The 23735-nt window shown below is 42.3% G+C and overlaps 1 protein-coding gene across 2 annotated transcripts; it reads left to right on the forward strand.

Moving 5' to 3' along the window:
• Nucleotides 1-234: 234 nt before the first annotated feature.
• LOC115202830 (src substrate cortactin) lies at nucleotides 235-22284 on the forward strand. Of its 2 annotated transcripts, none has more exons than XM_029766885.1 (15): nucleotides 235-379; nucleotides 2044-2127; nucleotides 2382-2455; nucleotides 2749-2878; nucleotides 3527-3637; nucleotides 4231-4285; nucleotides 5015-5125; nucleotides 13811-13921; nucleotides 15338-15448; nucleotides 18144-18199; nucleotides 18289-18358; nucleotides 18485-18762; nucleotides 19159-19306; nucleotides 20106-20174; nucleotides 20382-22284. In XM_029766885.1, the coding sequence occupies exons 2-15, from the start codon at nucleotides 2044-2046 to the stop codon at nucleotides 20516-20518; spliced, it is 1545 nt and encodes a 514-aa protein (XP_029622745.1). In that variant the 5' UTR covers nucleotides 235-379; the 3' UTR covers nucleotides 20519-22284. The 2 variants fall into 2 exon arrangements, with proteins under 2 accessions (XP_029622745.1, XP_029622744.1); XM_029766884.1 differs by having other exon boundaries at nucleotides 236-379; nucleotides 19159-19309.
• Nucleotides 22285-23735: the final 1451 nt, after the last annotated feature.

Raw genomic sequence — 23735 nt, forward strand, 5'->3', positions numbered from 1 at the left:
GGACGTAGGAGAAAGAGTTTAAATCATGATGTCAGTGATCTTCAGGTCAGAACTCTTGAAAAAGGGGTGAGTTTCCGATTTGGAATTCCGAGTTGGATGACCGTTCAAATCAATATTTTTCCGGTCGGAGCTCGTTTTTTCAGAGTTCCCAGTTGTATTGAACGCAATGAAGTCGTAGATTTCTGAGTTCCGAGTTGGTTTGAACGTGGCAAAAGATGAGTCCTCTGTCTACCTCTATGAGAACTGCGTCGCTCCCCAAGCAGGAAGTGGGATATTGGGAGAGCAGGCCTAAAAGGAATCTTCCATCACACCTGTCAAGAGGTGCATTATTTTCACATCTCAAATATATATTTTTGACTGCAGGACATTTTCAATAAAAGTAAGTAATTTCGATTAACATGAAAGTATCTCTAACTACTACGCGCTCGCAGGATGGAATGCATGCTGAATTGAAAAACCAGTCCGAGCTCGACCAGTGCCAAAATAATTTTCGACACAAGCAGAGCTAGTAACTGGAACAGGAAATACTATTAACTTACTATGAACCTCTTCATGTTTAGTAGCTAGAACTCTAACTAAGTTTGTTCTTCATGTCTGTCTAATAGAAATATATCATTCCCTGTACCGTCTTTTCTGATTCCACTGTTAAATCACTGCAAATTAAAATGTGTCACAAGGTTTGATAAAGATCAGCAATCAAGAAAATGCTAATAATGTAGCTCCTTCACAAGCTAGCTATGTCAATGTTATTTGTTTGTAATCTCTCGCATGTGCACTTGACAAGGCAGCACATTTTAATTACTATTGTTGCTACAGTGGTCCAGTCGACCAGTCCAGCTAATAAACGCAGAAATACTAGTTAACCACATTATGAATACACAGCTGCCTGGATTTTTTTTCCTAGCTAACGTTAGCTAATTAAGCCAATTGTCTTGCATTTGTATTATGGACGTAGCTTTTCTAACGAAACACTCAATCTACGTGTGTGGTGGTGCTGGCAGCCTTCAATACTATGACTACTCATCGTCAATGCGCAATACAATAAGTGACTTTTGCGGTTAACGTGGAATCGCTAGAATAGATCGGTTAGCTGAAACAATGCGCACGTTTCAATAGGGCTGAAGTCGTGAATAGTTTTGATGCTGGATGGCCAGACCGCGAACAAGAAACAGCGGTGTGGGGAATCGTAAATGGCTCGATTAAACTAGTTTCATCTTGTCCCGGACTTGATACCATGGCTTGTTTTGACTGATTTCGCGTCAATGATAAGGCAAAAATTCGCTAGATAGCTAGCCAACAACTGTAACGATGTATTTGAGAAACAAGTGTTCATTGTGCAAATGTATGTATGTTTTCAATAAACGTTGGAGACGAAATATTGTTTACATGTTGTCAACATTTTAAGCCAACCCCGTCTGTTTTGCCCCATAGTTAAGCACACGTCGGTTTTGTAGCTAAACAACCAACCTGTCTATGGCCGCTCCCCTTTGATTATTTTATACGTTCAAGGGGCTTTGCTACCCATGGGGTGTGGTATGTATGTCACAACTGCGCCAGACGGAAGACCATTTTGTTGTTACAGAGAGAGAGAAAGTCCCATGTTGTAACAGGGTGCATCCTCCCTCCTTTTCCCATCTCAGAATGAATGGAGCCACGTCGCGTACTACCCGCTCATTGAACACAGATGCCAGCCTTGTGCTGAGTTAGGTCTTAGTTAAAAGTTGCCCTTCTTGCTGAGACTTGGATGATGGCCAAAGGCAGCCTACAAAATACAAATACACCACAATACCCCATCCCAGCTTTTGAAAGACTTCATACTGGTTATTCAATAGGTTATTCAATTGTCTGCTAATGTTTTAATGACATTCAGATGGGTTTCAGGTCCTATCAAATTCATAGGAAGATGCATGTTTGAATATCGATATGCCAACGCAATGTTCGTTTCTAACAGCTCACAGGAAAGTGCATTTCTGGCAGTCACATTGTGGGACATAAGTAGCTAAGTGTGTGTGCGAGCCAGTATAACCAGCATATTCTCCCCAGATGTGGAAGGCAGCAGCAGGTCAGTCCGTCACCGTGGCGGTGGATGATGGAGGTGATGACTGGGAGACAGATCCAGACTTTGAGGTAAGTCAACCATGGTAATGATGTCCCACTTCGGTTTTAGTCCAGAGCAATGGCTGTTTTTTTACCTGTGTTTGCTGTTTCATCTTATTGACACCTCATCATATCCTCTCCTTACCCCATGTCCACTAAATATTTTTCTTTGACTACTTCTCCTCTTCCTCTCTCTATTCCTTTGCCTCCCCTCTTTCCCCTTTTATCTTCCTCTTTCCTCTCCTCCCCCGCTGACCCTTTGCTCCTTATTTCTGTGCTAACAGAATGACGTTTCGGAGAAGGAACAGCGATGGGGGGCCAAGACGGTGGAAGGCTCCGGTCACCAGGAGCACATTAAGTAAGTACCGCTGCTTCATCATCCTTGTCATCAACAACTGTTTTCATCATCAGTGTCACTACATTTCAAACATGATCATTTCAATGTCATTGTAATCATGGTCTTCACATTGTCTACCTGTCGATGATATTACATCTTTTAATCGTTTTCATTCAACTTTTTTTTTTTTTTTTTTTTTTTAACCTGTCATCAGGTTTTTGAGGATGGCCAGTGGACCACAGTGAAGCTCAGTCATTCTTACCCCATTATTTCTCTCCCTCCTCCCAATCTTTTCCCTCCTACCCCCTCTCCAGTATCCACAAGCTGCGTGAGAACGTGTCATCGGAGCACAGTGACCTGAGGCAGAAGGAGCAGGCGACCATGCCCAAGGCCTCGGATGGCTATGGGGGCAAGTTTGGGGTGCAGCAGGACCGCATGGACAAAGTGAGTGGTGACCATAGTAATAGAATTACTAGAACGGGAAATGCCCCTCAGACCACAGCAATTTGATTATATTTTATTTTGGTGACCACATCTGTAGAAAAGCTGATTATCCAATGATTCAAAGCCCAGGACCAACAGCTGATCGCTATGACAACAGTCTCCAGAGGGAGCGCAGGAACATTATTTTGGAATGGAATTAGTTTAACCTCATCTGATTGGCATAAATTGCCAATTGCATTTCAGTCTTCCACTGACATGTTTACTTTTACACGTGCACACAGGAATGTTGCCGTGCGTTGACTGTGATTTGTGGCAAAAGCAGCTGAGCTCATCATTGCTGTTTGAGTTGTGTTATCCACAATGCTCTGTCTCTCTCTTTCTCTGTCTCTCTGTCTCTCTCTCTGTCTGTGTGCACTGTTACCATTTGTGTGTGTGTGTGAGAACAGGGCCATTTTAGCCCCCCCCTCACTCTGCCTACACACTGCTCAGTGTGTTGTGAATATTGACTCAGCACTGTTTACCTTACTCTGTGTGTGACTCGGCTGTCAACACCTGATCAAACCACTGCATACCCAGCAGTCAGCCTCACACTGTTTGCATTTATTCACCTCTCTCTTTCTCTTATCCCCCCCCCCCCTCCCCCTCCAGTCTGCGGTGGGCCATGAGTACCAGAGTAAGCTGTCCAAGCACTGCTCTCAGACAGATACATCCAAAGGCTTCGGGGGGAAGTTTGGAGTGCAGGGCGACCGTGTCGACAAGGTACGCTAATCATGGTCACATCACATGGTCAGGTCACATGGTCAGGAAAAAAAACTCATGACCCTACTCATGACCACACAGCGATTTTTTTAGGTCTTGACATCAATATGTTTTAATTGCTATATTGTATTTACTTCGCCACCATGGCCTATTTATTGCCTTTACCTCCCTTATCTCACCTCATTTGCTCACATTGTAAATAGACTTATTTTTCTACTGTATTATTGATTGTATGTTTGTTTTACTCCATGTGTAACTCTGTTGTTATGTGTCAAACTGCTTTGCTTTATCTTGGCCAGGTCTCACTTGCCTACCTGGTTAAATAAAGGTGAAATAATTATAAAATATGATGTGGCATTTTGGGACAGAGCTCCCTTGTAAGATAGTTTTTGAAGGACCCAATAGGAATACCCAATTATAGGATGAATGAAAATAATAGTTTTTGAGTAAGTGCCCATCTCTCAAGTTATGTCATTTAGATGAGAATACTTGAATAGCATGAAAATATACTGGATGATGGTGCTGAGAAATGCTGCGTTCTCCTTTGGCTGGTGACTTTGTTAACTTCAACATGGAGATCTCTCCCTTTTCAGTCCGCTGTCGGGTTTGACTATGCCGGGAAGACTGAGAAACACGCATCACAGAAAGGTGATTTTACACGGTCTGTTAAAACAGGCAAACGACACAAGTTGAACAGTTCAATGTTTTGTAACTCTGGCTAGAAGTTGCACAATTTAACTCTGATCTAAGATCAGCTCACTATCCTTAGTCCTCACAAATCCTAACTGTATCCATCAGGCGGTAAAAGGCCAAACTGACCTGAGCCTTCTGAATACACACTAGTTGTTTAGACACTTCACATAGTTCAGAACTGTCTGCTCTGTAGACCATCTGGATGTAATAGTATCTGGCCCAGTCAGACCTTTATGGTATTAGGATGGGTGTGAGTGTCATCCGATGCTGTGTGAGTGAGAATGCTCCTGCCTTTTAGCTGTCAGTGCTCCCCACTCCAGCTGCACTCCTGTGATTCCATGCTGTGACCACCATTGTTCCTCACCCCCATCTAGTTGCTAGCTCTGTGCCCAATCCCAAAGGAACCCCTAGCTCCGAAGGCACTTAAACTAAAATGACTACATTAAGCAAGATGACAACAGCTCCACCTTGCCCTCTGACAAGCTAGGTGGATATGTACCCATATTGCTCACACCAATACTATTAAACAGTCAATCTGAATTTTACCCCAGACCTACTGTACATGTGCCTAGATGATATGGGCTAGGGGTTTATTTTTTTGTTGTTGTTGTTGATTGAGTATTCATCACTGCAGCCACCATTCCCTGCTTCATTCTTGACCCCTCCCCCTGCTTTGATGTGCAGACTACTCCACAGGGTTTGGGGGGAAATACGGGGTGCAGGCAGACCGCGTGGACAAGACTGCAATGGGCTTTGAATACCAGGGCAAAACGGAGAAACACGACTCACAGAAAGGTTTGTGTAGCGAGTAATACACACACATAATTTGTACATGGACACACCCACACATACATTCGTGCACACATACCTTAGTGGGGAAAAATATGGTGAAAGTTAACTCCCAGAAAGGTTTGTGTAGCATAACATGAGGACACACAGTCATATAGTACCAAAAGTTTGGACACCTACTCATTCACAGGTTTTTCTTTATTTTTACTCTTTTCTACATTGTAGAACAATAGTGAAAACATCAAAACTATTAAATAACACATGGAATCGTGTAGTAACCAAAGAAGTGTTAAACAAATCAAAATATATTTGACATTCTTCACAGTAGCTACCCTTTTCATCCCAAACCATCCCAATTGGGTTGAGGTTGGATGATTGTGGAGGACAGGTCATCTGATGCAGCACTCCACTCGCCTTCTTGGTGAAATAGCCATTACACAGCCTGGAGATGTGTTGGGTCATTGTCCTGTTGAAAAACAAATGATAGTCTCACTAAGATTTGTCATAGACGCTTGCTAAAAAACTTTAATGAGCAGGCCTGCCTTCATGACCTGGCCTCTGTAAATTGGTATAGAATTAGCTTGATCCCCTCTGTCGAAGTTTGGACCTTTTTTGATATCTTTAGTGATATAGTTAACAAACACGCCCCGATAAAGAAAATGAGAATTAAAAACAGGTTCTGCCCCTGGTTCGACCGTGATCTTGCAGTTACACTACCTCAAGAATTACATTTGGCTAAAGGCTCGGCACAAGCATACTCAGGTTGACTGGCTTTCGTTCAGGTAAATTAGAAATAAGTGCACTCAGGCTATCCGGAAGGCCAAAGTTAGTTACTTTACGGAGCAGTTCTCTCTCTGTGGGTCTAACCCCAAGACGTTCTGGAAAACAGTTAAAGACCTGGAGAATAAACCCTCCTCACAGCTGCCCATGCCCATTAAAGTTGATGATGTGGTTGTTACTGACAAGAAGCACATTGCTGAGCTCTTCATTTAGTCAGGATTCCTATTTGACTCAGCCATGCCTCCTTGCCCGTCCAACATTTCCTCATCTCCCACCCCTTCTAATGCGACTAGCCCCGATGCTCCTCCCTCTTTTTCCCCTGCCTGCCTCATAGCTTCTAAAGGAGCTCCTTAAACTTGACCCCAAAAAAACATCTGGGGCAGATGGTTTAGACCCTTTCTTCTTTAAGTTTTCTGCCCCGATAATTGCCAAGCCTATCTCTGACCTTTTTAACCGGTCTCTCTCTGGGGAGGTTCACATTGCTTGGAAGGTAGCCATGGTTTGTCCTTTATTTAAAAGGGGAGATCAAGCTGATCCTAACTGTTATAGGCCTATTTCTATGTTTTCCTGTATCAAAAGTGTTGTAAAAACTTGTCAATAATCAACTGACTGGCTTTCTTGACGTCTGTAGTATTCTCTCTGGTATGCAATCTGGCTTCCGCTCAGGTTATGATGTGTCACTGCAACCTTAAAAGGTCCTCAATGATGTCACCATTGGCCTTGATTCGAAGCAATGTTGCGCTGCTATTTTTATTTGACTTGGCCAAAGCTTTTGATACGCTAGACCATTCCATTCTTGTGGGCTGACTAAGGAGTATTGGTGTCTCTGAGGGGCTTTGGCCTGGTTTGCTATCTACCTCAAAGAGTGCAGTGTATGAAGTCAGAACATCTGCTATCTCAGCCACTGCCTGTCACCAAGGGTGTACCCCAAGGCTCAATCCTAGGCCCCACACTCTTCTCAATTTACATCAACAACAAAGCTCAGGCAGTAGGAAGCTCTCTCATCCATTTATATGCAGATGATAGTCTTATACTCAACTGGCCCCTCCCCGGCTTTTGTGTTAAACGCTATACAACAAAGCTTTCTTAGTGTCCAACAAGCTTTCTCTGCCCTTAAACTTGATCTGAACACCTCCAAAACAAAGGTAATGTGGTTTGGTAAGAATGCCCCTCTCCCCACAGGTGTGATTACTACCTCAGAGGGTTTAGAGCTTTAGTTAGTCACCTCATACAAGTACTTGGGAGTATGGCTAGACGGTACACTGTCCTTCTCTCAGCACATATCAAACCTGCAGGCTAAAGTTAAATCTAGACTTGGTTTCCTCTATTGCAGTGGTTCCCAAACTTCTTATAGTCCCGTACCCCTTCAAACATTCAACCTCCAGCTGCGTACCCCTCTAGCATCAGGGTCAGCGCACTCTCAAATGTTGTTTTTTGCGATCATTGTAAACCTGCCACACACACACACACACACACACACTATACAATACATTTATTAAACATAAGATTGAGTTTTTTACACATCTCGTGGGAAGTGACAAAGAGCTCTTATAGGACCAGGGCACAAATAATAATAATCTTGCTCTTTATTTAGCCATCTTACATATAAAACCTTATTTGTTCATCAGAAATTGTGAATAACTCACCACATGTTAATGAGAAGGGTATGCTTGAAAGGATGCACATAACTCTGCAATGATGTGTTGTATTGGAGAGTCTCAAGTCTTAAATCATTTTCCACACACAGTCTGTGCCTGTATTTAGTTTTCATGCTAGTGAGGGCTGAGAATCCACTCTCACATAGGTACCTGGTTGCAAAGTGCCTCAGTGTCTTAACAGCACGATTTGCCAAGGCAGGTCACTCTGGGCACAGCCCAATCCAGAAATCTGGCAGTAACTTCTAATTGAATTACATTTTCACAGAACCGCTTGTTGCAATTTCGATGAGGCTCTCTTGTTTAGATATCGTTAAGTTGACTGGAGGCAGGGCATGAAAGGGATAACGAATCCAGTTGTTTGTGTCATCCGTTTCGGGAAAGTACCTGCGTAATTGCGCACCCAACTCAGGCACTTCGCTATATTACATTTGAAATTGTCCGTTATCTTGAGTCAATTTGTACACAAAAAATCATACACTGATGGAAAGACCTTGTTGTCCTTGTTAATGCAGACAGAGAAGAGCTCCAACTTCTTAATCATGGCCACGATTTTGTCCGGCACGTTGAATATAGTTGCGGAGAGTCCCTGTCATCACCCAGATAGGGCAGTCGTGTGAGAAAGTCGTCATGCAAGCAGTCAGACAAGTGAAAATTATGGTCGGCAAAGAACTTTAAGCTCATCTCTCAATGAAAAAAAATAATTGTAAATACTTTGCCCCATTATAACCAGCGCACTTCTGTATGTTGTCGCTGCCCATATCGGTGCATAATGCGGAAAATAGACGAGAGTTCAGGGGCCTTGCTTTCACAAAGTTAACCATTTTCAATGTAGTGTCCAAAATGTCTTTCAAGCTGTCAGGCATTCCCTTAGCAGCATCCACCGAGAGGCTCTTGCTGCCGTGTAGCAATGGGAGCAACTGCTTGCATGCGCATTACCACTCCACTATGTCTCACTGTCATGGCTTTTGCGCCATCAGTACAGATACCAACACATCTTGACCACCAAAGTCCATTCGATGTCACAAAGCTGTCCAGTACTTTCAAAATATCCTCTCCTGTTGTCCTGGTTTCCAGTGGTTTGCAGAAGATGTCTCTTCCTTCATTGACCCCCCCCCCCCCCCATAAACTTAATGGACATATGTCAAGCCCACCACGTCTGTTGGCTCATCCAGCTGTAATGCATAGAATTCACTGGCTTGTATGCGAAGCAGTAATTGTTTCAAAACATCTCCTGCCATGCCACTGATGTGTCGTGAAATGGTGTTGTTTGATAAAGGCATTGTCTGTATAGTTTTTTTGGCCTTTTCCCCCAGCATTGTCCCAACCATATCTGGGGCAACAGGAATAATTGAGACATCCACAATAGTATGGGGCTTGCCTGTCCTAGCCATTTGGTAACTCACCATATAAGACACGCCTTCCCCTTCTTATTAATGGTTTCTGTTTATTTTATACATGTCTTACTACTCAAAAGTTGTCTTAATTCTCACTCAAATAACTCCCGTGGCTTATTCTTCAAATTGGCATGTTTTGTTTCTAAATGTCTGCGCAATAGTGAAGGTTTCATTGAGTTGAGAGAGTACTTTTGCACATATAATATACACTGTGGCTCAGGAATGGCACTACTCCCAATATAAGTGAACCCCAAATCAATGTAGTTCTCATCATATTTGCACCTCTTCGATGGTCCAAAGTCCCTGTCTGTTCGGTGCTTTCCCGGGTAAGGGGGCAGTAGCTCTTCGGCTGCATCAGATTCACAACTGTCAGTGTCCATGCTAGCTGGGCTAACAACAAATGTAAAATTACTGATGGTAGCATTGGATGTGCTCGTGGAAGCAGAACAACTTGTCGTCGACAGGTGCATATGTAGTACTGCTGGTAGTAGCAGTATTACCAGTAGAGCTGGGATGCGGCCTTTACTTTTTTTTGAACCATTACTCAATTTTAGAGCAAACGGAATGAGCAGTAGCTACGTTTGGCTACATACGGACCATTAGTGGAATTCCCGCGAGAGAATAACGGTTAACGTGATTGGATGTTAATTATTTGACTAGGCTACCTGTATTTGACATTGTGTTAAACACTAGATGGTTTAGTTTGATATTTGGCAGTGAAAAAAGGCTACCCAGGCGAGGGGGAAAAAAACCTCACCTAAACGTATAGCCCTGTTGGAAAATCTCAATGAACTGTTTTAAAATGTATTTATTTGGTGTACCAGTATGGGAATACCTGCTCTATCATAATCACTTCTCTTTCACCCCAGCTGCCAAACTAACCCTGTTTCAGATGACCATTTTACCCATGCTACTGTAGATTATGGAGACGTAATTTATAGATCGGCAGGTAAGGGTGCTCTCGAGCGGCTAGATGTTCTTTACCATTCGCCCATCAGATTTGCAATCAATAATCCTTATAGGACACGTCACTGCACTCTACACCCCCCCCCCCCTATCTGAGATATCCTCCATATACATCACCCATTCTGCCAGTCACATTCTGTCAAGCGTCCCACCTACTCAACAGCCAGTTGAATCCTGTGGCGCGTTATTCAAATACCTTAGAAATGCTATTACTTCAATTTCTCAAACATATGACTATTTTACAGCATTTTAAAGACAAGACTCTCTCGTTAATCTAACCACACTGTCTGATTTCAAAAAGGCTTTACAACGAAAGCAAAACATTAGATTATGTCAGCAGAGTACCCAGCCAGAAATAATCAGACACCCATTTTTCAAGCTAGCATATAATGTCACATAAACCCAAACCACAGCTAAATGCAGCACTAACCTTTGATGATCTTCATCAGATGACAATCTTAGGACATTATGTTATACAATACATGCATGTCTGTTCAATCAAGTTCATATTTATATCAAAAACCAGCTTTTTACATTAGCAGGTGACTAGCATGTGACTAGCATTCCCACCGAACACTTCCGGTGAATTTACTAAATTACTCACGATAAACGTTCACAAAAAACATAACAATTATTTTAAGAATTATAGATACAGAACTCCTCTATGCACTCGATATGTCCCATTTTTAAAATAGCTTTTCGGGGAAAGCACATTTTGCAATATTGTAAGTAGATAGCCCGGCATCACAGGGCTAGCTATTTAGACACCCAGCAAATTTAGCATTCACCAAAGTCAGATTTACTATAAGAAAAATTGTATTACCTTTGCTGTCTTCGTCAGAATGCACTCCCAGGACTTCTACTTCAATAACAAATGTTGGTTTGGTCCCAAATAATCCATAGTTATGTTCAAACAGCGGCGTTTTGTTCGTGCGTTCAAGACACTATCCGAAGGGTAAATAAGGGTTACGAGCATTGCGCATTTCGTGACACAAAATTTCTAAATATTTCATTACCGTACTTCGAAGCATGTCAACCGCTGTTTAAAATAAATTTTTATGCCACTTTTCTAAAAAAAAAAGCGATAATATTCCGACTGGCAAAGCCTGTTTACATTCAACGAGAGAAAAAGTAAAAGCATGCTATCCCCTCATGCACGAGCCTCGTCTAATGGCCGTCTGATAGAGCACTTGCCAAACGAGCTAGTGTGTTTCAGCCTGGGCATTGAATTACGTCATTCAGCTTTTTCCCGGGTTCTGAGAGCCTATGGGAGCCGTAGGAAGTGTCAGGTTACAGCAAAGATCCTCAGTCTTCAATAACAGAGGCAAGAAGAACAACCACTTGTCAGACAGGCCACTTCCTGGTTAGAATCTTCTCAGGTTTTTGCCTGCCATATGAGTTCTGTTATACTCACAGACACCATTCAAACAGTTTTAGAAACTTTAGGGTGTTTTCTATCCAAAGCCAATAATTATATGCATATTCTAGTTACTGGGCAGGAGTAGTAATCAGATTAAATCGGCTATGTGTTTTTTTTATCCGGCCGTGTAAATACTGCCCCCTATCCCCAACAGGTTAAAGGTCCCCAAAGCACACACATCTTTGGGTCACTTGTCTTTTCAGTTTGCTGCAGCTAGCGACTGGAACAAGCTGCAACAAACACTCTACCTGGACAGTTCTCTCAATCATGGACAATCTTACTGACAGTTGTGGCTGCTTTGCATGGTGTACTGTTTTCTCTACCTTCTTGCCCTTTGCTGTTGTCTGTGCCCAACGGTGTTTGTACCCTGTTTTGTGCTGCTGCCATGCTGTGCTGCTGCCATGCTGTGCTGCTGCCATGCTGTGCTGCTGCCATGCTGTGCTGCTGCCATGCTGTGCTGCTGCCATGCTGTGCTGCTGCCATGCTGTGCTGCTGCCATGCTGTGCTGCTGCCATGCTGTGCTGCTGCCATGCTGTGTTGTCATCTTGAGTCTCTATGTAGTGTTGTCTGTCTTGTCGTGGTGTGTGTGTGTGTGTGTGTGTGTGTGTGTGTGTTTCGTCCCATATTTTTACTTTAATAAGTTTATTTGTAAACCCAGCCAACATCCCCGCAGGAGGCCATTTGCCCTTTGGTAGGCCGTCATTGTAAATAAGAATTTGTTCTTAACTAACTTGCCTAGTTTAATAAAATAAAGCGCAAACCAGATGGGATGGTGTATTGCTGCAGAATGCTGTGGTAGCCATGGTGGTTAAGTGTGCCTTGAATTCTTTATAAATCACTGACAGTGTCACCAGCAAAGCACCATCATACCTGCTCCTCCATGCTTGACTGTGGGAACCATACATGCAGAGATCATCTGTTCACTTACTCTGCGTCTTCTAAAGACATGGTGGTTGGAACCAAAGTCCAAATTTGAGATTTCAGACCAAAGGACATATTTCCACTGGTCTAATGTCCATTGCTTGTGTTTCTTGGCCCAAGCAAGTCTATTCTTCTTATTGGAGTCCTTTTAGTAGTGTTATTTTGTTGCAGCAATTTCACCATGAAGGCCTGATTTCACGCAGTCTCTGAACATTTGATGTTGTGTCTGTTACTTGAACTCTGAAGCATTTATTTGGGTTGCAATTTCTGAGGCTGGTAACTTTAATGAACTTATCCTCTGCAGCAGTGGTAACTCTGGGTCTTTCTTTCCTCTGGCGGTCCTCATGAGAGCCAGTTTCATCATAGCGCTTGATGGGTTTTTGCGTCTGCACTTGAAGAAACATTCAAAGTTCTTGACATTTTCCGCATTGACTGACCTTCATGTCTTAAAGTAATGATGGACTGTTGTTTCTCTTTGCTTGTTTGAGCTGTTCTTGCCATAATATGGTATTTTACAAAATAGAGATATCTTCTGCCACCCCTACCTTATCACAACACAATTGATTGGCTCAAACACATTAAGAAGCAAAGAAATTCCACAAATTCACTTTTAACAAGGCACACCTGTTAATTGAAATGCATTCCTGGTGATTAGCTCATGAAGCTGATTGAGGGAATGCCAAGAGTGTGCAAAGCTGTCAAGGCAAAGGGTGGCTACTTTGAAGAATCTCAAATATAAGATATTTTTGATTTAACACTTTTTGGGGTTACTTCATGATTCCATATGTGGTATTTCATAGTTTTGATGTCTTCACTAATATTCTACAATATAGAAAATAGTAAAAAATTAAGATGAGTGTCAACTTTTGACTGATATGGTACATTAATCAGAAATGACTTTGTCAAACAACAAAAATAACTAGGACTTTGAAATATTCATAGTAGTGACACAGGGTTGACGGAACATCAAAATGCTGAATTTGGCACTTTAGCAAGTCTTTATTCATATAAACAAATGTATTAATTGAATTGTCCATGTGGTCTATTTTTTTTAAAGTGCACTTCATTTAATATAACAGCCCTTTTAAAATTCAATATTTGTGCACAATTTCTACTTAAAATATCAAAGGGCACTCATTTTGTGGAACAACACTACAGGATGTGCAGGTTTTAGAACTGGGCAGGAAGTGACACACCCAATTCGGCTTAAGGTTTTGATGTTGTTTTAGTGCTGGGCTGTAACAAATACCTGCACATCCTGTAGCTCTCCACAACCAGGGTTGAAGTCCACCGGTTTGCACTGTTCTTGCCAAATTCAGTGCTTTGTTGTGCTTTAGCTTGATCAGCTGCTGTGCAGTTCCTATTTAACTTGGTTTTTGGGCTGTGTGTCAGTGACTAACACTTGCCTGTGTATATAGAATGTGTATCCAGATGGTACCTTGACTGAACTCTGAATTCTCTGCCTTGGGGGCAAGCCCAACCTAATTATTTTTTTCTTCCTATGATTAACTATATCTGCTATTTTCCCAACCACTTTCCCGGGTATCACCAGATTACACCAAAGGTTTTGGTGGGAAGTTCGGAGTGGAGACGGACAAGGTGGACAAGAGCGCCTTGGGCTTTGAGTACCAGGGAAAAACCGAGAAGCACGAGTCTCAGAAAGGTTTGTGTCCCTTTTGTCACGCACACACTAGGCTTGGGTGGTATCCAGCGTGTGATACCGTCATGCCGACCTTGTGTGCAATACTGGGTTATTCAGTAATACCGGCACTGAACACAAGGGGCCCAGTTTTCAAACCCCACTGATATTCTAACCCGAAAGGTTAGACATGCTAACAAGTAAATGTAAAATCCCATAGCGAATGCTAACAATCGCGTTGCGGACATTGTGTACAGTCTCCGAACTAAACTATACAAGTAACAAAAAAATGCTACTCAGTTTGCTGTTCGCCCAAAGCAAATATTAGACAGCAAGGCTCTTGATCCAAGAGGTGATTCTCTGGTGTTACCAAGCAACTGCTTGATTTTGGAGGAAGCTAAACAGTTAGCCAGATAGCTAACTAGCTACTAAATTAGCACATTAAATGCACAACCACAGAGCATTTAGCACATGTTAGACAGTTAACTTAATAGTTATAAGATATCTAGCTGGCAAACATTTAGTTATGAATTCCATACTGTAATTCGATCACCTGGCACTTTCTGCACAACAGTGATTGACTCAAGGCTCTGGTCTCGTTCTGTGCTTGTAAACAAACACCACGTGACTGGGGACCATTGGTAAGCTTCATAATGAAAAGTTATGTGACCGGTGAAATGAAGAACTCGATCTTTCTCCTAACATATTGCACAAGTTGACTGCAGGCATTTACTTAAAAAGTAGGTTCAAATATTCATATTTATTAAAACACAGAAATAGATTCAATTAGGTATTGACGTTATTGAAAACCATCCCGTGGCTTTTTCCAAATACCCTGGTATACGGTGTGTATGGTGTACCGCCCAAGCCTTATGCACACACACATACACACTTGTTTTTCTATTGTGCCTGTGTAACAACTGGGATGAGGCGAGACAGTGTGGGGCCGTCGATATCTGCAGAGTATGTACTACACCTCCCTCGGCTCTAATCAGACTTTTCTCTCTCCTACAGTGCCCCAAATATCCTACTAGCTAAATAGTTCTGCTTGTAGGATCTTGTTTTCAAACTCTCCTGAAGGCCTGGAAACATGTTGCCTTATCATTAGCTTTCCCTCCCTGATTACGCAATCCCAGGCTGAAGGTATCAGCTGGTATCAGAGAGAGGGAAAGGTGACCTTCCATTGTTACCCATACTGCACCAAGGCAGTGTTTACAGCCCAGGAGTTGGTCACACAATGGTTGAGATGGTGGCTTTGACACCTGTCCCAGAGGGTCTACACGGTAGCCATTTTGTAGTACAGAATGTTATCAAATATGTTATCCGGTAATGTACTGTGTGCCAATCAGCCATTGGAATTATCCAGACTGAGTTATCCAATTTGGGCCTACCTACATTGCACTTTAGTATCCATTCTGATGTTCTCTGTGCCCTTTACAGATTACGTGAAGGGCTTTGGTGGCAAGTTTGGTGTGCAGACGGACAGACAGGACAAGTCGGCCCTGGGATGGGACCACCAGGAGAAACTGCAGCTCCACGAGTCGCAGAAAGGTACCGGTGGTTTGGCCTATGTTTACATGGGTTTTATTCCACCTAACACCTATCCTTAGTAGCAGGAAAATGCACACAGGAAATGTGTTGAGACACTTTTTACTCATGGTCATTTTGTGGTTATACTATTGAGTTAAAGAGGTTCAAGTACTTCCTTTGTCTGGTGGCGTGGCATCTGCCACAGGCTCATACTAGAGGAAGTGAGAACAGATAAAGCTAGACAGACTGCGGACTGATCAGTCTAGCGCTCAGGCTGGATTTACTGGACGTGTATAGCACCTTGGTTTTTTGGTTTGGCAAAGTTTTCGTGTGTGCTTTTTATATACTGTATGTAGTAAGGCAGGATCGCCGTGTGTGTTTGGTCTGAGTGCAATTGACCCGTGTACTTGTTTATATCTGTATGTAAATGTCTGCTTGTGCCTATATATACTGTTGGTGTATGTTTGTGTATTGTTTCAGACTATAAGTGTGGGTTCGGCGGGCGGTATGGGGTAGAGGTGGAGTAGCAAGACCAGTGTGCCCTGGTTTATGAGCACAAGGAGAGGCTGGCCAAGCACGAGTCTCAGCAAGGCACAGCATACACTGTCCGTCCTTTTCTTTCCAAAGCTTATTCTCCTCTCTTTTGCCCCAGCACAGTTTTGGAATGTCTAAAGCGCCTTGACCCGTCCTAGTCCCCCTTCAAAACGTCACCCCTACTGTACAAACCTACCCCAAGGGCCGGACGATATTGACAAAAATAGAAATTCATCACCAATAGCAAGTGTGTGTCCCAGTCAAAAGTTTGGACACCTACTCAATTCAGGGTTTTTATTTTTAATATTTTCTACATTGTAGAATAATATTAAAGACTAACATCAAAACTATGAAATACCTCATGGAATCATGTAGTAACCAAAAAAGTGCTAAACAAATAAAATATATTTTTACATTCTTCAAAGAAGCCACCCTTTGCCTTGATGACAGCTTTGCACACTCTTGGCATTCTCTCAACCAGCTTCACCTGGAATGCTTTTCCAACACGCTCGAAGGAGTTCTCACATATGCTTAGCACTTGGCTGCTTTTCCTTCACTCTGCGGTCCAACTCATCCCAAATAATCTCAATTGGGTTGAGGTGATTGTGGAGGCCAGGTCATCTGATGCAACACTCAATCACTCTCCTTCTTGGTCAAATAGCCCTTACACAGCCAAGAGGTGTGTTTTGGGCCATTGTCCTGTTGAAAAACAAATGATAGTCCCACTAAGCGCAAACCAGATGGGATGGCATATCCCTGCAGAATTATGTGATAGCTATGCTAGTTAAGTGTGCCTTGAATTCTAAATAAATCAGTCTCACCAGCAAAGCACCCCCACACCACGCTTCACAGTGGGAACCACACATGCGGAGATCATCCGTTCACTTACTCTGCGTCTCACAAAGACACGGCGGTTGGAACTAAAAATCTCAAAGGACAGATTTCCACCCGTCTAATGTCCATTTCTCGTGTTTCTTGACCCAAGTAAGTCTCTCCTCTGCAGCAGAGGTAACTCTGGGTCTTCCATTCCTGTGGCGGTCCTCATGAGAGCCAGGTTCATCATAGCGCTTGATGGTTTTTGCGACTGCACTTGAAGAATCTTTCAAAGTTCTTTAAATTTTCCATATTGACTGACCTTCATGTCTTAAATTAATGATGGCCTGTCGTTTCTCTTTGCTTATTTGAGCTGTTCTTGCCATAATATGGACTTGGTCTTTTACCAAATAGGGCTGTCATCTGTATACCACCCCTACCTTGTCACAACACAACTGACTGGCTCAAACGCATTAAGAAGGAAAGAAATTCCACAAATTAACTTTTAACAAGGCACACCTGTTAATTGAAATGCATTCCAGGTGACTACCTCATGAAGCTGGTTGAGAGAATGCCAAGAGTGTGCAAAACTGTCAAGGCAAAGGTTAGCTATTTGAAGAATCTCAAATATAAGATATATTTTGATTTGTTTAACTCTGTTTTGGTTACTACATGATTTCATTAGTTTTGATGTCTTCACTATACATTCTACAATGTAGAAAATAGTACAAATAACGAAAAACCCTTGAATGAGTAGGTGTTCTAAAACTTTAGACCGGTAGTGTAGTTGGTATTACAAATGCATATAAATACATTCCTTTTGGACATTCCTATTGTATGGTAACGCAACCCTTATTCAGAAATATTAACAGAAACACAAGTAGGCTACAATGGCTACAGATTATGACTGAAGAGAAAGGTAGTGTGAATATTGTGGGAAACTGACAACTGGCTAAATACTTATCAGTGCACATTTGTTTCGCGATACCAACAAATACACAAAGTATTGCCCTACCCTTCCTCCATTGTCAGGGTGGCAGGTAGCCTAGTGGTTAGAGCGTTGGGCCAGTAACCGAAAGGTTTCTGGATCGAATCCTCAAGCTGACAAGGTCCTTCTGCCCCTGAACAAGGCGGTAGGCCGTTATTGTAAATAAGAATTAGTTATTAACTGACTTGTCTTGTTAAATATAGCTTACATTTCTATTTTATCCTCTTTTCACAGGTCTTTATGCCATGAGATTCATTCCTTTTTTTACTTTAACCCTTTCTTAAATTTAAACGATGGTTCCCTAAAAACATCACTTTACAGGTGAACTATCACTTGAATCTGTGAATTAAAGTCATTCTATTTATTCTCCGCTGTTTACAGACTACTCCCATGGGTTCGGCGGGAAGTTTGGCATCCAGAAGGACAGAATGGATAAGGTACAATGTCTCTATACCTAATATCTAAAGACTGGGGATTTCTCATCTATTCTTCGTAATTACTCTCCTCCCCCTCGTTTGAATGGCAGAGTGCAGGTAACTTTGAGGATGTGGAGAAACCAAGCCCTGCCTACCAGAGGACCAAGCCTGTGGAAACTGGTAAGTAACCACAAAACCAGCGTGTGTATGTAAATGTGCAATATGTTTGTCAAGATCATTGCAAAATATGAACTTGAACCACAGGTTTGATTATGATCTGCCCTTCCCTGTGTCATCCCTCCCTAGCTGGCAGCAGCACGGGCAGCATCAAGGCCCGCTTCGAGAACATCGCCAAGCAGAAGGAGGATGAGGACAAGAAGCGGGCGGAGGAGGAGAGAGCTCGCCGCCAGGCCAAGGAGAAGCAGGAGCAAGAGGAGGCGTGGCGCAAGATAGAGGAGACGGCCAAGGCCAAGCCTGCCTCCCCGTCTCCCGAGCCCAGCCTTACCATTAGCCCCACCCCTCCTGTCCAGAAAGCCGCACCTTTGCCTGTACCTGCACCTGCAGCCGCCGACCCAGTTTACCAGGTGAATGACAACCGGTTCCACCAATCACTGCACTCCCACAAATGCCTGTTTGCTTATCATGCCTACATGGTCATCCCTTTGTTTTGCCAGTAGTTAGTTTGCTGTGTAAAATATGGATGAGTACATCCTTAAATGGATGCATCAGTCCTTGCAGTTTAGTGACATTGGCGTGAACAAGGATGGTCTGATTTTTATTCCAATGCCGCAGTCCTCTTCTCGCTTTTCTTTTGACACTTCACTTTTTTTCATTCTTACTATGCTTTCTGTGATGTTTTCATAGAGGAAGAAAAAGGTAAAGTCCCAAAGATTGAAAACATTCCTAGTTAAGGAGGAATTTGAATTGACCCAGGGGTTAGGAGCTGTTTTCTGACTGTCTCCCTCGGCTGGCTGTGTCAGGACTCTGGTGTGTACGAGGATCCTGCAGCAGAAGAGAATGGGGAGGAGCTGTACGAGGCGGAGCCCACCTCCCGTCCCTCTGCCGAGCAGACGTATGAGGAGCCTCCCGTCCAGGAGGCGGCGCTCTACCAGAGTCCTGACGAGACAGGAGGTGAGAGAATGAGAGTGAACGAGGGGAGAGGGGAGGAGCAGGACATGCCATTTGCTGAGGCACTGTGAACCCCATTTCTAACTTGGCTCTTTCTCATTAAGAAAAATCTGTCCTATCCATTGCACTGGTCTGAAAGAACTGACCAGGTGAAAGCCAGCCTAATGATGAGCTTCTACCTTATTGTTTTCACCTGTCAATTTTTACTGATTGGAAAAGACTTAAGGAGAGATTTTTAAGCGATTGAGCCATTGGGAGAATCTCGATTGGATTTGCTCAATTCCTTGTGTCTTCTCCTCGATTATGTGAGGAGAGGAAGAGAGAGAACTTGGAAACAAATGCATTAAATGACTCCCTTTCTCCAGTAGCTTGTCATCAGGCAAATTGCCTATACAGGGGAGGAATCCCAAAATATGTGTAAAGTAGTAAAAACAGGAGAGCTAGTGCCAGACATTTTATTGATAAAAAGATTGCTAGAGTATTGTTTTTAATCGTGTGCATGCGTTCATCCTACATGAAAACTACAGCTGATTCAAAGGGAGCGTGGTGTATTACAACACTTTTCCCCATAGGATATACACTTAAGTATCCTTGGCCGGGAAAGAGTATCGAGGAGAGGCGCATGCTCCTCCGTTCACCTATTAATCAATTGACACTCATATGGTGACAATTTATCGGTTTCTGGGTCACGAGGGAGAGGAGGATGGAGGAGTCAAGGAGAGGACCGAATTTTGCCCAATTGACAATCTCTTTGTGTTCCTGTGTCTTCTGTGAATGCCCTGTGACCTTTTCCCTGCAGACGCCCAGACATATGAGTACGGTGATGACTTGGGGGTAACGGCAGTAGCCCTGTATGACTACCAAGCAGGTGAGTGGAGCCAAGCCCTCTATAAGCTATACTTTAATCATCACGTCTATCAAAACTCTCATTTTTAAGATCAAGATCTCCTTATAATTACCCCAAAAATACAATAACTCGGACACATTCATGATATACACAAATCCTTTTGACATTATTTATAATATGAGGGCAATGGAATGCAAAGTCAACTGCTATGGAATGTCTGCCTTCCAGCTGGTGATGACGAAATCTCCTTCGACCCTGATGACATCATCACTAACATTGAGACCATTGACGAGGGCTGGTGGAGGGGTGTGTGCCGGGGTGCCTACGGCCTCTTCCCAGCCAATTACGTTGAGCTTCGGCAATGAGCCCGCCCACTACACCAAACAGTCTCTCTCCCCATCCCTCCATCTCTTCTAAATCCACTCTTGCGCTCTGTCCTTTTGTTGATCACGGTGCTTCTTTCAAGCGCGCTCGACATTCTCAGGTCTTTCAGCTGTCCCAGTCTTTCTTCCTTTCTCTCGCTCCTCTCCTTGGGAAGAGGCTTCAGCCTGATAAAGGACTCGGAATAAAAGAAGAATCACGGACAAACACTCACCCTGGCTCGGCTACGCAAATCGAGAGAGATAACGAGAGTGAGCGGGCGAGCCCTGCTATGACAGAATGGCCTTTTTATTGTAAAGCAAGTCATCAGAAAAACACTACTCCCATTATAATATCTAGTTATATTCTTGGTTTCTGTAACATGCCAGGCGCTCTTGCTGCTTTGCCCCACTGGCACCTTTTTAGTTAATTTACTTTAAATTGAAATGTTCCCTCTTTTGACATGTATTCAAACTTCCAAGGTATCGATTGAGACCTGGTGGCTACATTATCACTCGCAGTATAGGTATTACGATCACCAAAGATCGAGATCACAGAGGTGACGTAGAAATGAACCCTAGGCTTTATGTGCATATAGTGATGTTGGGGTCCTCTTTTTATGCCGATATGAAGTAGCTTTTAGAACAAGTTTGGAACTAGTATGATGTCAAACACAACTGGACATTTTTATTATGTTTTGATTTAAATAATGCCACTTCCAGAAGTTGTTTGAGTTGATTGGGGAACTAGCACTTTGGATCAGTTTGGTAATTAGTACAGACCAGTGGTGAATTGATTGGCGTGTTTAGCTGAATTGGTGTAGCTGGTTCGGAGAGAGGTCTGACAGTGCATTGTCTGAGCTGCGATGATTTCTTTCTCTTTGGAACACTATTGTTAGCTTTTGTTAGCAGAGATCAGATAACTCTAAGAAACCGAAATAGGGATGTGTTATTGAAAACAGTATGTTTGCTTGGGGTTACCCACATTTTTGGTGTAAGGCCTGCATTTGCTTAATCATGGGGCCAATACGATTGCCATAGATGGTGTGAATCTCTCTTGCCTCTAGTCTCTTCCTTTTCTCATTGTCATGAAAGACACCAGAAAGCATTAGAAGAACATAAGATGTAATTGTCTTGCTTAGATCATGTCAGATAGGATGCTGAAAGTAAACGATGTACAGAAAGATGTTTTTGATGCTCTGAGAAATATATTGAGTAGAGAAAGTACCAGATTTTCGAATTCCTGTTGTCGCTGCGTGTTCGATGTCTGTCTACATCGGAATAGACCGGAGTCTGTCACGTGTTCTGTGTCATGTCTGTTGCGTATTCATGTACTGTATGCGGGACGTGGTATATTATTATGTCTGGAGCCACATTGACATCCTTATCATGACCAAGATGTGTACTGTTGACTGAGTGACTGAAGAGTGATATTTATTTATAGGGGGCTATAAGTACTAAAATAATGCCTCGAAACAGTGTTTGGTTATAAGGGGATTTTGACTGTGGTTGTTTCTAAAACGCAGAGTGATTATTTTAACCGATGACAATCTCACCCCAATGTCACGGCGATCTAATGCAATGCAGTAGTAACTTCAGTAGGTGTGTGGGGATGTGATCTCATCAAATCAATTATTTGAGGTTTTATAATAAAAAGTGACCTTTTTTTATATTTGTTTATTTTTCTGTACATCTACTTGCTCAAGTCACCACATTATCTGCTTGTTCTTTTTTGTAAGTCAATTGTTTAAATAAACAATGTATGGATAGTGTTTTGGTTACTTCGATTCATCTTTACAACTACTATGTACATCATGAAATGAACAGCTTGTGTATAACAAATCCTCATGAAGGTGCGTTACGGGCTTTATAGGCATGGTTCCCTTGTGCGCGCTGAATAAATGTAATTCAACCACTGAAACCCTCCCACTTGCTGGCCAACAGATTTTCTTGTGGAGTTTTCATTCAATAGGGTCTTAAGCCATCCCTTTAAATACGGTGTACCTTTTTTTTTTAGTTAGATTTTTGTCCACAGACTCAATAGAATATATATAGAGAGAACGGGTTCAGAATAGAATAGTGTACAATGGTAGTATTGCGCCATGCTTAGCCTTTAAACTGTTACTGCTTGGTCTGCTCTCCACTCCTTAACGATTGAATTAGCCTATATGTATTTTATTACTTATCAACTGTTACTAATGATCCTCAGCAACAAACACCTGGCCGTGGCGGCGTTTACAGAGGAAGCAAATTAAGGTAAACGAAACAATGTAATTAAATTGAATGTTAATACAGTAAATTGGCAGTTGAATATGTGTTATTGTTAACTAAAATGACACGACTAGGTTTCAGTTTAACAACGTTTACTTCACCCCATTACCACAGTACATAGTCACCATCACACTCAGGCCAGATCCATCTCCAGTGAGACTACTGTGCAGGTGTACTAATAACAGAGTGAATGCACTGTAATAACAGAAATGTAGGGATACTTATCATGATCATAAGTTATTAGGTCTACTTGCGGTTGATGGCTAATATTTAATGTGATAGAAATAGGCAGTGGTGGAAGAAGAGTAAAAGTAAAGATCCCTTTTTAATAGAAAAATGACTCAAGTGAAAGTCACCCAGTATGATACTACTAGAGTAAAAGTCTAAAATTATTTGGTTTTAAATATACTTAAGTATCAAAAGTAAAAGTATGAATAATAAAAAAATCCTTATTTAACAAACCAGATGGCACAATATATTACATTTACGATTAGCCTGGGTCACACCCCAACACTCACATAATTGACAAATTAAGCATTTGTGTTTAGTGAGTCCGCCAGATCATATGCGGTTCGGATGACCAGCGATGTTCTCTTGATAAGTGTGTGAATTGGACCACTTTCTGTCCTGCAAAGCATTCAAAATGTAATGACTGTTTTTGGTTGCCAGGGAAAATGTATGGAGTGAAAAGTACTTTACCTCACTACATTCCGAAAGAAAATAAATTGTCGAAAATACAAATGGTAAAGTACAGATCCCCCCCCAAAAAAGTACTTTGGTATTTTAAAGTATGTTTACTTAAGTACTTTACACCACTGAAAATAGGAAACAGAAAAAGTTGGGTAGCCTATAATTAATACATTCGAGAGTGCCTATCCCTGCAAGTTAAAAGGCCCTAGAATGTAAATGTTGCATAATGGCACAGCATTTCATTAACTTTACTGTGGGAATG

This window comes from Salmo trutta, chromosome 12, assembly GCF_901001165.1.
Source record: "Salmo trutta chromosome 12, fSalTru1.1, whole genome shotgun sequence".
In the NCBI taxonomy this organism is placed as follows: Eukaryota; Metazoa; Chordata; class Actinopteri; order Salmoniformes; family Salmonidae; genus Salmo; species Salmo trutta.

Bases quoted from the DNA above. Each gene is read 5' to 3' on its own strand.
- LOC115202830 (XM_029766884.1), top strand. From the start codon at position 2,044: ATGTGGAAGGCAGCAGCAGGTCAGTCCGTCACCGTGGCGGTGGATGAT. The intron at 2,456-2,748 runs GTAAGTACCGCT...CCCCCTCTCCAG, and splicing joins GGTCACCAGGAGCACATTAA to TATCCACAAGCTGCGTGAGA. The intron at 18,763-19,158 runs GTGAATGACAAC...TGGCTGTGTCAG, and splicing joins CCGCCGACCCAGTTTACCAG to GACTCTGGTGTGTACGAGGA.